The sequence below is a fragment of the Rana temporaria genome, chromosome 2, assembly GCF_905171775.1.
Source record: "Rana temporaria chromosome 2, aRanTem1.1, whole genome shotgun sequence".
Classification (NCBI taxonomy): Eukaryota; Metazoa; Chordata; class Amphibia; order Anura; family Ranidae; genus Rana; species Rana temporaria.
In genome coordinates, this window is record NC_053490.1 from 345,934,726 (window position 1) to 345,951,237 (window position 16,512).

The 16,512-nt window shown below is 43.9% G+C and overlaps 1 protein-coding gene across 24 annotated transcripts in view; it reads right to left on the reverse strand.

Annotated features, from left to right (window-relative positions):
* The window catches only part of NFASC (neurofascin), a 211,027-nt gene that overhangs the window by 69,618 nt on the left and 124,897 nt on the right, over positions 1-16,512 (reverse strand). For all 24 annotated transcript variants that reach the window (XM_040337564.1, XM_040337563.1, XM_040337567.1 and 21 more), the window contains 2 exons: positions 7,322-7,506; positions 4,843-4,974 (listed from right to left, as the gene is read on the reverse strand). In XM_040337564.1, the coding sequence (XP_040193498.1) occupies positions 4,843-4,974; positions 7,322-7,506 (317 nt within the window). The remainder of the gene's footprint in view (positions 1-4,842; positions 4,975-7,321; positions 7,507-16,512) is intronic.

Consider the following 16,512-nt stretch of genomic DNA (forward strand, 5'->3'; position numbering starts at 1 on the left):
CATTGGTGGCGGGCGTTATCACTTTTATTTCAGTTTATTCTGGATCACCGTGGGTGTCGTGTCACTGTCATTTGATTGATCATCTCACCTTTACTTTCACGTTTATTTTTGTGGACTTTTTTACTTATGGAATTGAAATATACGTCTACAGTGTTTTATACATACTGATCGACATTTTTCAATTTAAGATTATTTCCACTAATTTATGGACTTATACACTTTACGTTCACACATATAAGTGTTTTATATAGACATCATTGTTTATTTTTTATTTTTTCAGCGCTGCATTTTTTGTTTTCTGTTTGTATTGCTTTCCTTTTTTTCACTGGACTGTATGTAGCTGCTCAACAATTTTGATAGCGCAGATTTATTTTTTATTTTTTTAAGTATTGCATATTGACATGGAGGTCAGCAGGAGGAATCATTGAGAGCAACAGCAGAAGACAAGGAAGATTTTCCCATGGACTTTAGCAGAAGAGTTCTTATGACTGGAGTGCTGTTCGATGGCATGGGCAGCAGGAAAGCCAAGTATTTACATGGCTCTTTTACCGGAATGCCTTCATTTCAAAATGTTATGATAGTGACAGGGTTTTTAGTAGTAAACACACTTTTTCATCTTTTACCTACAGGTAAACTATAATAAGGCTTACCTATAGGTACTGTGAATATCTCCTAAACTTGCACTTTTTAGGATATATTTAGAGTGCATGCAGCCGGTGACGTCACCGGTGCAAGCACTCTGAAGGTCCAGCATACCGCGCCGGACCTTCAGAGCCCATGCCGTAAACGGCAGCTCCCACACACATGCGCAGGAGTGGCGTCATCATGCCCCTGGCTATTTGTGTAGAAAGACAGGGTAAAGATGGAAGACATCACAACGCTGGAAGGGGATTTATTTGTATTTAACTGCAGTTTACTATTGCTTAAAAATGGTTGTAAAACGCTGGACTTTTTTTTTTTACCCTGCAAGGTAATGCCATAATCTGCTAGTATGCATTGCATACTAGCACATTATGTTAAAGTTACCTTAAAACAAAGAATTCCAGCGCCAACATGTCACAGCTGCAGCCACTCCCATCTTCACCTGTCTTGTTTCCAGGTTTGCTGACTCCGACCTTCTAAGGCCCATACACACGAGAGGATTTATCTGCAGATACGGTCCAGCGGACCGTATCCGCGGATAAATCCTCTCAAGGATTTCAGAAGATTTCTATGCGATGGCGTGTACACACCATCGCATTGAAATCCGCGCTGAAATCCTCTGGCGATGACGTGTCGCGCCGTCGCCGCTATTATGACGCGGCGACGGGCGCGACGCTGTCATATAAGGAATTCCACGCATGCGTCAAATCATTACGACGCGTGCGGGGAATCCCTTTGGACGGATGGATCCGGTGAGTCTGTACAGACGAGCGGATCCATCCTTTGGGATAGACTTCAGCAGATGGATTTGTTGAGCATGTCAGCAAATATTCATCTGCTGAAAATCCATCCCAGGGGAGATTTATCCGAGGATAAATATCCGCAGCAGTGTACACACCATAGAATCTATCCGCTGAAACCCATTTGATGGGATTTATCTGCGGATAGATTCTATGGTGTGTACGGGGCCTTAGTGCTGAAATACTGAAATTCCACATATGTATTACTACTCAGATTTTGCTGGGTCTTGCTATTTAGCTGTCACTAGGAAGCAAGTTGGTTTGGGAAAGTCTACCCTCTAATTGTTGAGAAACTACAAGTCATAATATGCTCTATTTAGAGTGTTTTGGAATGTATAATTTTACAACAGCTAGAAAGCCAAAGTTGTGATAATAGGGCTGGTTTAATATTTAATTATCACAATAACAAGTCTTCAGGTAGTTTGGAGGCACACATTGCCACATACAGAGGAGAACTGCCCATGTATCACCATGTTTTTTTATTTTTCCACATATGCATGAGACCCCAGTCTTTCTGATATCATACTGTATTAACAAGTTAAAGGTAACAGAGATATATAATGAATGCAGCACCATACATTAAATGAACTTAGACAACAACTAAAATAAAATAGTCCATAAATGTTCTATACCAATACATACTGTGTTAGAATTAATGAACAAATGCTGGTAATTAAACAGTTTGTAAAAATGTGCTCAAAATTGTATAATATTTGAATGAGATAAAATTCAATCAATTCATCAAACTGATGTGCAAGATAAGTAAATAACTGTAACGTTCATAAATAAATATGTGCAAACAATTCTGACTTCCACCAATTTATGCGTATTTACTCACTGTGAGTAGATGCTTCAGATTATCACCAAACCACCAACTCTCTGCACTCACTATAAAAAATTGCTGCACAATGATTGGCAGCTTAAGCGTTTTATAAACCTGCGTAAACAGGTTCTCATTCTCACAGCAGCTCTGGTCCCTTAAAGGCTTAGTTCACTTTATTTTTCTAAATGCCAGCTTCCCTATGTACCAAAACATTAATGCTCCTCTTTTGCAGAAAAGAAAAGGCTTTCTATATATTGTAGACCAGGCTTTCCATCAGTGTAAAGTTTGTTGTAAAAAAAAAAACGCCATTACTTTCCAGACAGCCCTAAGGTTGGGAAAACCTTAAAGGATAAGGTAAAAAATGTGCATTTATTTTTTTTTGTTGCGGGAGCCTGTAAAGCATTGCACCAGCAGACCTGTCAGTGTATAGGCTTTCTTGTACCTTGTACGAGGAAGCGGATACATGCTGACAGGAAGAATCAATGACCTATCACAGCGCTCACAACACCGTGGTAATTCATTGAAAACTACTTCCTGACAGCAGCAAAGGCTGCTGGACCTTGTAGTTATCCATTCACAGAGTACTGTGAATGAGTGATGCGTGGAGCCCTTTGTTGCAGATTCCTACCTTTTGTTATTCTGAAAAAAATCCCTCTGTGTTTGTCTGTGCCTCAGCACCGAGTGGGTCTAATGGGAGTGGTTTCATAATTAACTGACAGGTGTGCAGCTGCAGGGCACTAATGAGTAAATCTGTTGGGCCGGCATCCCTTTAGACATGCTCTTATTGAAAGTATCTCTCCAAAAATGACATTTTTGCTGCAGGGGATGCCTGAAATCTGACTTGTATCTTAGGCAGACTTCTGGGAAAATTGTTGAGCCAATCACACAAGCAGGAAATTATGTTTCTGGGGGGTGGTCAGTACACAACTCTAGGCAGCCATATTGCAATGCATTCTCAGAAAATTACATTGGCTGCAGATTGAAAAGGAAAGGTAATTTTTAATAACATTAAATTATAATATGTTTAGTGTCACAATTATAGGTGCTATATTATTTTTTCTTTATTTACTATTTTTTCCCCCACAAAAGTAGAGGTACCCTTTAAAGACACAGGAAGTAGTTCACCAGCTGACCTCATTAAAACATACACGGACCTGCCTACCCTGCCCACCTCTATGATAGGTGTAAATGGGGATTGAAAGTGAAAATGAGGCTCCATTCACAGCTGCGTGTTTCTGAACATACAAAAATGCAAGCATTGTCGAGTGTTTTACAATCGCATATCACACTTACATATTGCACTATAATTGGCACCCCAAGTGCGGGTAGCAGGCATGTGTCTGCCATGCAACAAATGTGCTGCAAATGCACCAAAAAGCATTGTAAAAAAACACACCACGCTCTGCTTCAAAAAAAAGTCCTGGCGCGATTGTCAAGTGAATGGGCTGCCCTATGGATGGCGAGCAAAAAACGTCCCAAAAATGTGTGCAGAAAAGCGGGTTCCCGTTATGCGAAGATGTGAACTGATAGGCCACACTGATGGGCACTGATGAAGCTGCCCTGGTGGGCACTGATGAGGCTGCACTGATGGGCACTGATGAGGCATCACTGATAGGCTGCACTAATACGGTAGCACTGCAGGGCACTGATAGACAACACCAATATGCTTGCACTGATGGGCACTGATACGCTGCACGGATGGGCACTGATATGCTGCACTGATGGGCACTGATTGATCTGCACAGATAATCAGGGCACTGATGATCAGTACCCTGATTATCAGTGTAATTGTCCCCTGTAACTGGAATGCCTATTGTCAGACACTGACAGAGATGAGGAAAGAAAATGGCGACAACTGGCATTTGATTGGGCACAGCTGATCACATGGCAAAGAACCTATGTCATTGGCTCTTTACCTTGATCAGTCATGTGCTGTGTCCGAAAGGGGGCGATGTGAAGGACGTCACATGACATCAATTCAGAACGGTAAAGCTCCTGTCCGGCCATCAATCTGCTATAGGCCGGGCCGGAAGGTGTTAAAAATTGTAATGGATAGATTATAGCTGTTATAGATGAGGTAAGTAAGTGCTTAGCACATCGGGATGGCCTGGCCAGAAATTACATTATAAAATGCTTCTAATGTTACAAAAAGTGGAATTCTGCCTGAAATGGTAAACTTAGCCTTTAGGCAGCAGCCAGCTTTATTGGGCTTCACCACAACAGGCAGTAATGGACACTGTGACTATATGAAAAAAAATATCAAAAAGCTTATTTATTTATTTATCAATTTTGAGCAAATTTTTACGTATATTTACTTATTCACTGATTCTAACACAGTATGTACTGGCACAGGTGAACATTTATGGATTTGTTTATTTTATATTTGATTAGATGTAACAGAGGTTTTGGAGTACTTGTATATCATCCATGCTGTAATCTCAGCTCTTTTATTACATATAAACCTGACACAAGCATCTAAACAGCATATCCATAAAATGTACATCTATGCAGTTAAATATTAAAGTAGAAAAAGATGTTGCACACAGTCCTTTCCATAGCTGTCCATAAAACCCTTACTTGAGATTGCTTCTCCATTCATCAACCACTGAATGATGGGTTTGGGGTTGCCGCTGGCTCGACAGACCAAGCGGCCATTTTCTCCTGGGGCTAAGATCAAGTTTTTTGGTTCATCCAGCCAATAAGGAGCCGCTGGGGTAACAAAAACAAATTTCAGAATTTTAATGATTAATATTTTTTTGGGCATTTGGATAAACTGCATGATAAAATGGAAATAAGACCGATTAATTTCATTTTTACAATGTCGTTCACTGCATGACTTAGGATGCTCACATGATTATACTAAACAAAAAGCAAAATTATTCAGTTCTCTTTAAGAGAAAGCATACTGTTAGATTTAGTGTGACAAAAATGCTTTAAATTAAGAATGTTTTTAGAAATAAAAGTGTTATTAATTGACATTTATCAATTAACAATATGGAAACGAAATGAACAGAAGAAAAATCCAAACCAAACTTTGATGTGACCACCCTTTGCCTTCAAAACAGCATCAGTTCTTCAATACTTCTAGGTACACTTGCACACAGTTATTGAAGGAAATCGGCAGGTAGGTTGTTCCAAACGTCTTGGAGAACTAACCGCAGATCTTCTGTGGACACAGGCTGTCTCAAATCTTGCTATCTCTTTATGTAATCCCAGATGGTTAAGTTGATTAGCCTTGTTTCCATGTCCTATGCATGAAAACATAGGAACTGGCATGCAGAAAACTGGTAGAAATATTTGACTAAAGTAAAAGGCAGTGTGTTCATGAAGGGCTGGAAAACGGTACAATAATGAGTGTCTGCAGGCAACAGTGAAGAATGGGGCTGCATTTCTGCAAATGGAGTTGGAGATTTGGCCAGGATCAGTGGTGTCCTCAATCCTAAGATGTACGGGCAGATACTTATCCATCATGCTATACAATCAGGGAGGCATGTGACTGGCCCCAAATTTATTCTGCAGCAGGACAACAACCCCAAACATGCAGCCAATGTCATTAAGAACTATCTTCAGTGTAAAGAAGAACAATGAGTCCTGGAAGTGATGGTTTGGCTCCCACAGAGCCCTGATCTCAACATTATCGAGTCTATTTGGGATTACATGAAGAGACAGAAGGATTTTAGGCAGCCTATATCTACAGAAGATCTGTGGTTAGTTCGCCAAGATGTTTGGAACAACCTACCTGCCAAGTTCCTTCAAAAACTGTATGCAAGTGTACCTAGAAGAATTGATTCTGTTTTGAAGGCAAGGGTGATCACACAAAATATCGATATCGAGTCACACCTTTGAAAGTTTACCCACCCATGGCCCTCCCTGACCTGGTCATGGTCCCGATGACAGCTTCTCCTTCTGCAGGTACACCAGGCCCTAGACCTATCGTCCTCCCCGTTCATCTTGTCCCGACCAGCGTCGGGAAGGATATATTGGAAGGCAAAGATGTCAATTGGCATCCCTGCTCATCTCAGCCCATGACTTAGCTGACAACAAATCATACACCTGGGGGGATGTCTCAGTGGTTGTGAAGTTGAGAGACCCCAGCCTCAGTCGTAAGTTGTCAGCCACTGAGTTCGCCCTGTCCTTCGGGATGTTCAGAGACTTACTTTGTTCAGCCACCCTCAGCAGGAGCGAGGAGCTGGACTTGTACCTTCATGAAGTGACAGATCTTGCTTACAAATATGGAGGCTTTGCTTTCTATGACTACCATCGGTCGTTTTCAGCCAAAGTAGCAGCGAGACTTTCCCAGTTCCAGATCAGCTCTGACTGGAGACTCACAGACACGGAACTCTTTTATCGCCACTTCGCTTTTCTCTAGAACGCTGGCAACATCTGAGCTCAGACATCATTTTGGATCAGAATCTCCTTTCTGGATTGAGATGATCATGGTGGCCCAGAGATAACACAGCCATACATATTTATGTGCCTACGTAGTTGTTTGCTGTGTACGCACAACTAAAGTCTCCACAATTAGTGCCTATTGCTGCTTCCTTTCAACGTGTGGCTTGCTACACGTTACAGTCACAGTAATTCCGTGGGGGAAATGATGTTGAGAATATCTTTTCTCCTCCAGGCAGCAGAATGATGACATCAGCTTGAGACCATTGCTGCATATTGTAACATGTCAGCAATTTGTTGATGCATTAATGCTAATTACTAATAGTTTAATTTACTAAATAATACTAATACTACATTCTCAGCAAAAGGTGTGAATTTTTGTTAATATCATTGTATCTTACAGATTGTATACAGATAATTAAGACACCAAAAGGGAACTTCTTGTGGTTTGCAGTAATTGAGACTTTTAGCACACTGATGGGCAAAGTGCAAAAATCAAAGGTAAACAATCACAAATCATATATTTCATATTTTTCAATTAGATCAGTGAAAGATGAATTCTGATTCGCTTTGGGCTACTGAACTTCACATTTAATATAAACTCACACATTTTTTTTTAAACTTGGCATAATTCAATTTCTAATGCTGTCTGATTTTTTGTGCTTACCCTTAACACGAACAGAAATGGTGTGTCTGATACTTCCCATCCTGTTTGATGCCTGGCAGAAATACTCTCCACTGTCTTCCTCAGAGACAGGGGAAATACGCAGGGTCTTGTTGTAATTCTCAAACTTCAGTTTCTGACTGGGCAGCTCTCCTCCTTTCTTATACCACATTATTTCTGGGGTGGGTCTGTTAAAAACACAAAATCACTATAAATTCAAAAAGATGTATAGGTTACCTAATTTGATGTGTGCAAGTAAAATATGTTTATTTGCAGAGTTAAGATGAGTTCATGACAATCTAAAAACATGAACAGTATATTATTATGATGAGTTTAGTTGTTTCTGTTTATAATACAACTATTCCAGGGGTTATAAACCCTCCTGTTTTTTCACCTTAATGCATCCTATGCATAAAGGTGAAAAAACATCTGACTATTACCAGCAGGGCAGGACTTAGGGTGGTGGGGGCCCCTGGGCTTGTCACTTTTGGGCCCTTCCTTCTATACATTAATTTAAATAGAACAAAATGATACATACACAAGCTATGTATTAGAGCTACACAATTCTTGATAAACTGAGAATAAAAATAGAGATCACGATTCTGAAGTAAACCACGGCCGATTATTGCAGTTTTTCAATTATTAAGTTATGACAGCTCATCACAATGCAATACTTATATATATATATATATATATATATATATATATATATATATATATATATATATATATATATATATATATCCCCCAAAAATTAGGTTTGCAAATACCTTTTTTAGGATGGTTTTGTTCTCTGTATTTCCGAGTATCTCAAGTGCCATTCGTACTGCTGTTATGTGATTCAAATTATGACAAATGCAAATTACAAATTAAAATCGCTTCCGCCCTTACTGTGTCCCTGTCGGTAATCTCGTGCATGCGCCGTAACCATTCGTTGCTGTGTCTGCGCCTGCTGTTTTCTTTCATTCCCCTTTTGTGACATCTTCTTTAGTCACACAGGGGAGTATCAGGAAGAGTGGAAAGAGCTAAACACCGCAAGACTTCTCCTCTGTGCCGGAGAGAGGGGAAGTTCTCACAGACTGCATTCCGGCAAGCTTTAAATGCCGGTTTAGAGGGGCAAACGCGATGAAGTCATGCAAATGATCAGCTGTCTGTGTTATGGACTATTTTTTAAGACAACGTTGTGTCCGAGGGTTTACATTACAACCACTTTAAATGACTGGCATATTATTGAAAAAAAATAAACGTAAGGGGCGGGGCCCATGGGCTTGAGCCCAGTCAAGCCCAATGGTAAGTCCGGCCCTGATTACCAGCCCCCCAGCCCCCGTTTTACTTACCTGAGCCCTAGAAAGTCCTGCATCGAGAACACGCTGGATCTTTGCCTGGGGCTCTAGGCTCTTCATTGGATAGATTGATAGCAGGGCAGCCATTGGCTCCCGCTGCTGTCAATCAAATTCAATGACACAGGCGCCGGGGAGCGGGGCCGGGTCCTGCATTCGGCAGCAGGACTCGGGTCAGCCTGTCAGTGCTCAGACTATAAGGGCGCACACTGCATCAAATTGGTCTGCATGGCTGGCATCCCAGAAGGAAGCCTCTTCTAAAGATGATGCACAAAAAGCATGCAAACAGTTTGCTGAAGACAAGCAGACTAAGGACATGGATTACTGGAACCATGTCCTGTGACCTAGTGAGACCAAGATAAACGTATTTGGCTTTAGATTGTGTCAAGCGTGTATGGCGGCAACCAGGTGAGGAGTACAAAGACAAGTGTGTCTTGCCTACAGTCAAGCACGGTGGGCTGCATGAGTGCTGCCAGCACTGGAGAGCTACAGTTTATTGAGGGAACCATGAATGCCAACATGTACTGTGACATATTGAAGCAGAGCATTATCCCCTCCCTTTAGAGACTGGGGCAGGGCAGTATTCCAAAATTATAACGACCCCAAACACACCTCCAAGACGACCACTTCCTTGCTAAAGAAGCTGAGGGTAAAGGTGATAGACTGTTCAAGCATGTCTCCAGACCTAAACCCTATTGAGCATTTGTGGGGCATCCTCAAACGGAAGGTGGAGGAGCACAAGGTCTCTAACATCCACCACCTCCGTGATGTCATCATGGAGGAGTGGAAGAGGACCCCAGTGGAAACCTGTGAAGCTCTGGTGACTCCATGCCCAAGAGGGTTAAGGCAGTGCTGAAAAATAATGGTGGCCATACAAAATATTGACACTTGGGTCCCAATTTGGACATTTTCACTTAGGGGTGTACTCACTTTTGTTTCCAGCGGTTTAGACTTTGTCACATGAAAAGGTATAATAAAAAACGTACAAAAATGTAAAGGGTGTACTTACTTTTGTGAGATACTAAACATGCACTGGTTTCTAGGATATTATTTTTCACTAGACTATGCCAACTTTAAATATCCAATGAAGTTCAACTAAAACTAAAATCTGAAATTCCTGAGAACCTGATTATATAGTTTAAGTGGGGTGAGCTAGGATAAATATTGCTTATTTGGTAAATAAGCCACGCAGTCTGAATGTGTGGTAAATTTTTCATTTTCAGTTTAACATTGACTATTTCATACTCTTTCAATGTCGGTCTGCAGTTAGACTTCTTCTAAGCACTATTGTAATTACTATTAGCTGGATTCAGAAAGACTTACGCCGGCGTATCTAATGATACGCCGCGTAAGTCCATGGATGCGCCGTCATATCTATGCGCCGTATTCTTGTACTAAGATACGCCTGAATTTTGGCTTCCTACGACCGACGTAAGTCTCCTACGCCGTCGTATCTTGGGTGCATATTTACGCTGGCCGCTAGGGGCGCTTCCATTGATTTACGCGTTGAATATGTAAAATGAGAGAGATACGCCGATTCACAAACGTACTTGAGGCCATCGCAGTAAGCTACGTCGTTTACGTAAGGCGTACATCCGGCGTAAAGATAAACCACCAAAAAGCTGGTCTAAGTAATGTTAGGCCCCGTACACACCATAGAATCCATCCGCAGATAAATCCCAGCAAATGGGTTTCAGCGGATAGATCCTATGGTGTGTACATGCCAGCGGATCTGTTTCCGCGGATATATCTCCCCTGGGATGGATTCCAGCAGATCGAATATTTGCTGACATGCAGAACATATCCATCTGCTGGAGTCCATCCCAACGGATGGATCCGCTGGTCTGTATAGACTCACCGGATCCATCCGTCCGAAGGGATCCCCCGCATGCGTCGTAATGATTTGACGCATGCGTGGAATTCCTTATATGACAGCGTCGCGCACGTCGCCGCGTCATAATCGTGGCGACGGCGCGACACGTCATTGCCAGAGGATTTCGCCGCGGATTTCAATGCGATGGTGTGTACACGCCATCGCATAGAAATCCGCGGAAATCCTCGAGAGGATTTATCCGTGGAAACGGTCCGCTGGACCGTATCCGCAGATAAATCCTCCCGTGTGTATGGGGCCTTAGGGTATGGATGTCGGAGCTGCCGACGGATTTTACGTTGTTTACGTAAGTCGTACGTGAATTGGGCTGGGCGTAGGTTACGTTCACGTCATTGCCATTGAGCCGTCGTATCTTGGGGCGTAAATTCGACGTGATTCTGAGCATGCGCGCGCATGCGCCGTTCGTTTGGCGCTTAATTTACATGGGGTCACAATTAATTTCAATACAACACGCCCACTACCTGCTTACTTTGAATTAGGCGGGCTTACGCCGGCCCATTTACGCTACGCCGCCGTAACTTAGGGAGCAAGTGCTTTGTGAATACTGGCCTTGCCTCTCTATTTTACGTCGGCGTAGCGCATATGAGCTGCGCTACGCCCGCTCATATATACGCCGCTCTACCTGAATCCGGCTATATGTTATTAATAACTTTATAACTTTCATTTATCTTAGCACATCTGTATTTCAAACCTCCAATAATATTCCGGTGAATCTTGTATCAAATCATCTCATGCACAATTAAATGGGCTAAGTGAAAAAAATCTTGTAGTAAACTACCTCCAAGTACTGTAATTTATTAGAGTCAAACTAGCAGGGGTATGCATACTGCATTCCTGAGAAACCTTTTTATACATGGCCAAACTTCAAGTCAAACGCATATGGACCTTCTTGTAATCATAAATTCACGTCATTTGAAAAAACTCCTCAGGCTCAGCTGAATCATAGCAAATTTCTTAGCATATGACCACTTCTAGGTAAATAAATGTGTGGGTACTGTAAACCATTCACAAGAATGACTATGGATTTGCTGTATATGTTACACAATAACATGTGGCCTCTTTAACAGCTCTTTCATACCAACTGTCTTTCTCTAGATTGCACATATTGGTTTGTCCTTTGTGCTTTATGTCCATCTGTTTCATCTCTTCAATGCACATGTCTAATTATCGATCATTTCATTGAAATGCGTAAAAGAAGTTGTTTAACTAAAGCCAGCCATACATGGATCAAAATTTTGTAAGTTCAGCAGGGGCAACCTAAATTGCGATCCAAGTATGGGCATTGCGGTTGTACAGAAGTCGGTTTTCCAACCTGTTTTCCCTGCTTGATTAGTGCTGCAGGCTAAAGCCTGCAGTAAAGTTGGGTGAACTATTCGTCCCGTCGCATCAGTTTGGGCTGAACATTGGCTGTTCACCCTGTTCGGAGAAAAACTCAAATTTGCAGGGTGTTTGGGGAGTGTTTGCCCTGCAATGCACTGCAAAGTTTTGCCCAATCAGGGCGCAGTATAAGCTGGTTCTTAAGGAGTGGGGCTCAACAACCGATGAGTCATAAGCTGTCAATGGGGTTCCCCCCTGACAGCTGAGTGAAAAAAACAAAAATTTGCCAGTAAAAAAACCCCCAAAAACGCTGTCCCCCCCAGACCATACTAGGTCCTTCGGGATGCATGCTGGGTCAGTGACGTCAAGATCGGATGGTGCCACACCAGGTGACATAACCAGGGGGCCCGCGCTCTTTACCTATATAAGAACTATCAAACAACATAGCCTGCAGTAGGTGGCCAGCCTTCATGTCGGCGGGAGCATGTTTTTATTTTTATTTGTGTGCAGCGGGTGGCGTGGTTGATGAAGGATTTATATGGGGGGACACTGTTTTTTTATTTTTTAATAAAAGATTTGTTAAAAACCTTGTATGTGTTTTTATAACTTTTTGACACTTTTATGGTAAATGGGTAGGTGTACTATGTATCCCATACTTTTTCACATAGGTGGGTTGGGATCTCGGGGCCCCCTTGTTAAAAAGGGGTTCCAGATTCCGATAGGCACCCTCCCACAGACCCCCACAACCACTGGCCATGGGGATTATAGGAAGACTAGCTGTGCACAAATAGTCCCACAACATGGACACTGACCTACCAGAAGTATTAAGTGAAAAACCGGATACATAAGTAAGTGCCGGCCATTACAGGCCCCAAAAATTTGCCGACAGGCGTTCACCTGACAGCAAACAACTTTGTATTCTGTGGCTGGAGGTACATTAAGTTATTCACCGGATACAGAAGTACTGTAAGTGTCGGCCATTACAGGCCCTAAAAATTTGCCCACGGCCACAGGCATTCACCTGACAGCAAACAACCTTGTATTCTGTGGCTGGTGGTACATTAGGCATTCACCGGATACAGAAGTAAGTGTCGGCCATTACAGGCCCCAAAAATTAGCCCACGGCCACAGGTGTTCACCTGACAGCAAACAACCTTGTATTCTGTGGCTGGTGGTACAATAGGCATTCACCGGATACAGAAGTAAGTGTCGGCCAGTACAGGCCTAAAAAATTAGCCCACAGGCGTTCACCTGAATTTGAATGAAACATGGTCTATTGGTCACATGTGTTGAATTCCTCCGAGATCCATGCGTCATTCATTTTTATAAATGTGAGGTAGTCAACACTGTTGTGAGCTAGTTGAGTGCGCTTATCGGTCACGACCCCCCCTGCTGTGCTGAACATCCTTTCGGACAGGACACTGGACAAGGGGCAAGCCAACAGTTCCATTGCAAATTGTGCAAGCTCTGGCAAGAGGTCAAGCCTGTCGCCCCAGCGCAATTCTTGCTACACCACACGACCTTACCAAAATCCTGTTACCGTAAATCGCTCACACTTCACCTCGTCAACGCAGCCACCCAGTGTATTCCCTTGAGGTGGAAATCTATTACACCCCCCACCGTGTCAGATTGGCACCTTAGGGTGAGGAAACTCGAGGAAATGGAACGACTCATACACTGTGCCAATGATACGCATGCTAAGTTTATGGACACTTGGACCTGCTGGATTCACTACAGAGAATCACTGTACCCTACAGATCCCGCTGCTCCAACTGACGTACACCACTGATTTCCTAGTTGGTCTCTGACAAGGTTGTCTATCTTACGATCACATCTCTAGTCCTCCGCAGGCCCCTCTTCTCTCCACCCCCTCCCCCCCCCCCTTTTTTTTTTTTTTCCTCTTCTGCTCTCCCCCACCCACAGTAGGCTCCCATCTGGGGTGGGCGGAATACGGAAAGATCCGTGGCAGGATCACAACAAGTTCAGCCGTTTTTGCTCCCGCGGCACTGTTGACTGCAACTCGTAGCCTCCTTCTATTGTCATGGTACTGCCTTTTCCCTTTCAATGTCTTTATACACGGATACATTCTGTTTGGATAAATGTATTACTTTAGAGTACTGCTTCCCGTTTGCAACGGTGTAAGTTTGTTTGTACCTGCTACTGCACCCTTCCACTTATGTTACTGGTTGCATCCAGTCCTGATATATTTTGTTATTGTAGGTTTGTTGAAAATCTAATAAAAATTGTTTAAAAAAAAAAAAAAAAAGAGGTCAAGCCTGCCCACCAAGTAGTCCATCACTTCTCAGTGCATCCACATCGGCCGTTAACCCGATGTAGTCGGACACCTGTCAGTCTAGGCATTCCCTGATGCTGGATCCAGAGGACAGCTGTCGATGGGTCGGCTGAAAGAATGATCTCATATCATTAGTGACCAATACATCTTCAAACCGCCCTCTTCTTCCAGGCGCTGTGGGATTGGTACCCGAAACTGTTTCTCTGTGAGTGGAAATTCCTCTGCCAGCGGACGCAAAAGCAGAATGCAGCATTTCTCGAAGCAAGGCCTGGAAGTGCTGCATTCTGATAGCCCTCTGTGATGGTGGTAACATTTCTGCTATGTTTTGTTTGTACCGGGGGTCTTAGTACATTGCCACCCAGTACTGGTCCTTGCCCTTTATGCTTTTTATACGGGGGTCCCTCTTACACTGGAGCATGAAGGCCCCCATTTGCACTAAACTGGAAGCGCTGTACTGGCCTGGCTCCTTCTCATCATCCAGGATAATGTCGTCATCGTTCTCCTCCCCCCATCCACGGACAACACCAGGGATCCCAGAAAGGTTTAAAGCATGCTCTTCTTGCTCCTCACCATCCTCCTCTGACTCCTCTTCAGACTCCCGTTGTTGACTTGTCTCAGGTGGAGTAGCCCCCCCTGGGAATTCATCCAGCATTGCGACTTCCTCATCTTCCTGCTCCTCGACGGCTTGATCAATGACACGACACAATGCACACTCCAGAAAGAAGGCGTAAGGTATGATGTCACTGATGGCGCCCTGGCTGCGACTGACCAGTTTGGTGATCTCATCAAATTGCCGCAGAAGTCTGCATGAGTCGCGCATGAGCAGCCACTGGCGCAGTGAAAAAAAAACAAGCTCCCCAGAACCTGTCCTGCCGCAGAGTTCGTACAGGTAGTCGTTAACTGCACGTTTCTGCTGGAGCAGCCTACCAAGCATATATAATGTTGAGTTCCATCGTGTTGGGCAGTCACAAATAAGACGTCTGACGGGCAGATTGTGTTGCCGCTGAATGTCAGCAAGACGAGCCATGGCCGTGTAAGATCTTCTGAAATGGGCCGAGATTTTCCTGGCCTGCTGCAAGACGTCCTGGACCCCAGGGTATTTGGCAACGAATCGCTGCACGACCAAGTTCAGGATGTGTGCCATGCATGGCACATGTGTACTTTTGCCCTGTTTTAGCACGCTCAGCAGATTGACACCATTGTCGCACGCCACTTTACCAACTGTCAAATTAAGCAGTGTAAGCCACTGATCTGCCTGTGAACGCAAAGCTGAAAGGAGTGCAGGACCAGTGTGGCTTTTGTCTTCCAGGCACAACAGATGCAGCACAGCATGACAACGTCTCACCTGGCATGTCGAATTGGTTCTGGGGATCTTGGGCGGCGCAGCGGAAGAGACGGTATCATCGGAAAATTAGGAATCAGCCGAGGAGGAGAGGGAGGATGGAGTAGGAGGAGGAGGAGAAGAAGAGGCAGGCCTGCATGCAATCCGTGGCGGTAAAACCAAATCTACATGGGTGCCACGGGTTACATGCTTGACGACCATCAGAAGGTTCACCCAGTGGGCAGTAAAAGCTATATACCTTCCCTGCCCGTGTTTGCTAGACCACGTGTCTGTGGTCAGATGTATCTTGGCACCGACACTGTGTGCCAGAGATACATTCACTTGCCGCTAAACATGGCCATATAGCTCTGGGATGCCCTTCTGTGAAAAAAAAATCCTTCCTGGGACCTTCCATTGTGGTGTTTAAATGGCCACAAATTTTCGAAAGGCCTCTTAGTCCACCAGTTTATATGGCAGTAGTTGGCGGGCTATCAGTTCTGACAAGCCAGCGGTCAACTGTTGGGCAAGAGGGTTATCCGGCGTCATCGTTTTTTTACGATCAAACATTTGGGCCACGGAAGCCTGCCTTTTTGCAGAAAAACATGAGGACGGCATGGTGGAAGGTGGAGTGGAGGACAATTGTGAGCATAGAGGGGAAGGAGAAGGAGAAGAGGCTGGACGGTGAGAGCCTGGTGTGGCTTTGTGGGTTCTGATGGCGTTGCTCCCACTGGGCTCGGTGATGGGAGGCCAGGTGCCTTCTTAAGGCGGTCGTCCCTAGGTGAGTATTGGGCTTACCGCGACTTATGCGTTGACTGCAAAGGCTGCAGATTGCAACACTATTGTCTGCAGCAGACGCGTTAAAAAAAGCCCACACTGCAGAGCCATGAGCCGGCGTCTTGGGAGTGCCAGATGTGACCGTACATGGTTGATGGCTCGCTCCTGAGTCTGGTTTGTCCCTCCTGTGCAATGTAAGTTTGGCCTGCTTCTCCTCCCTATCTGCTGGTCCATCTCTCCCTCTGAACTCCCCTCCTC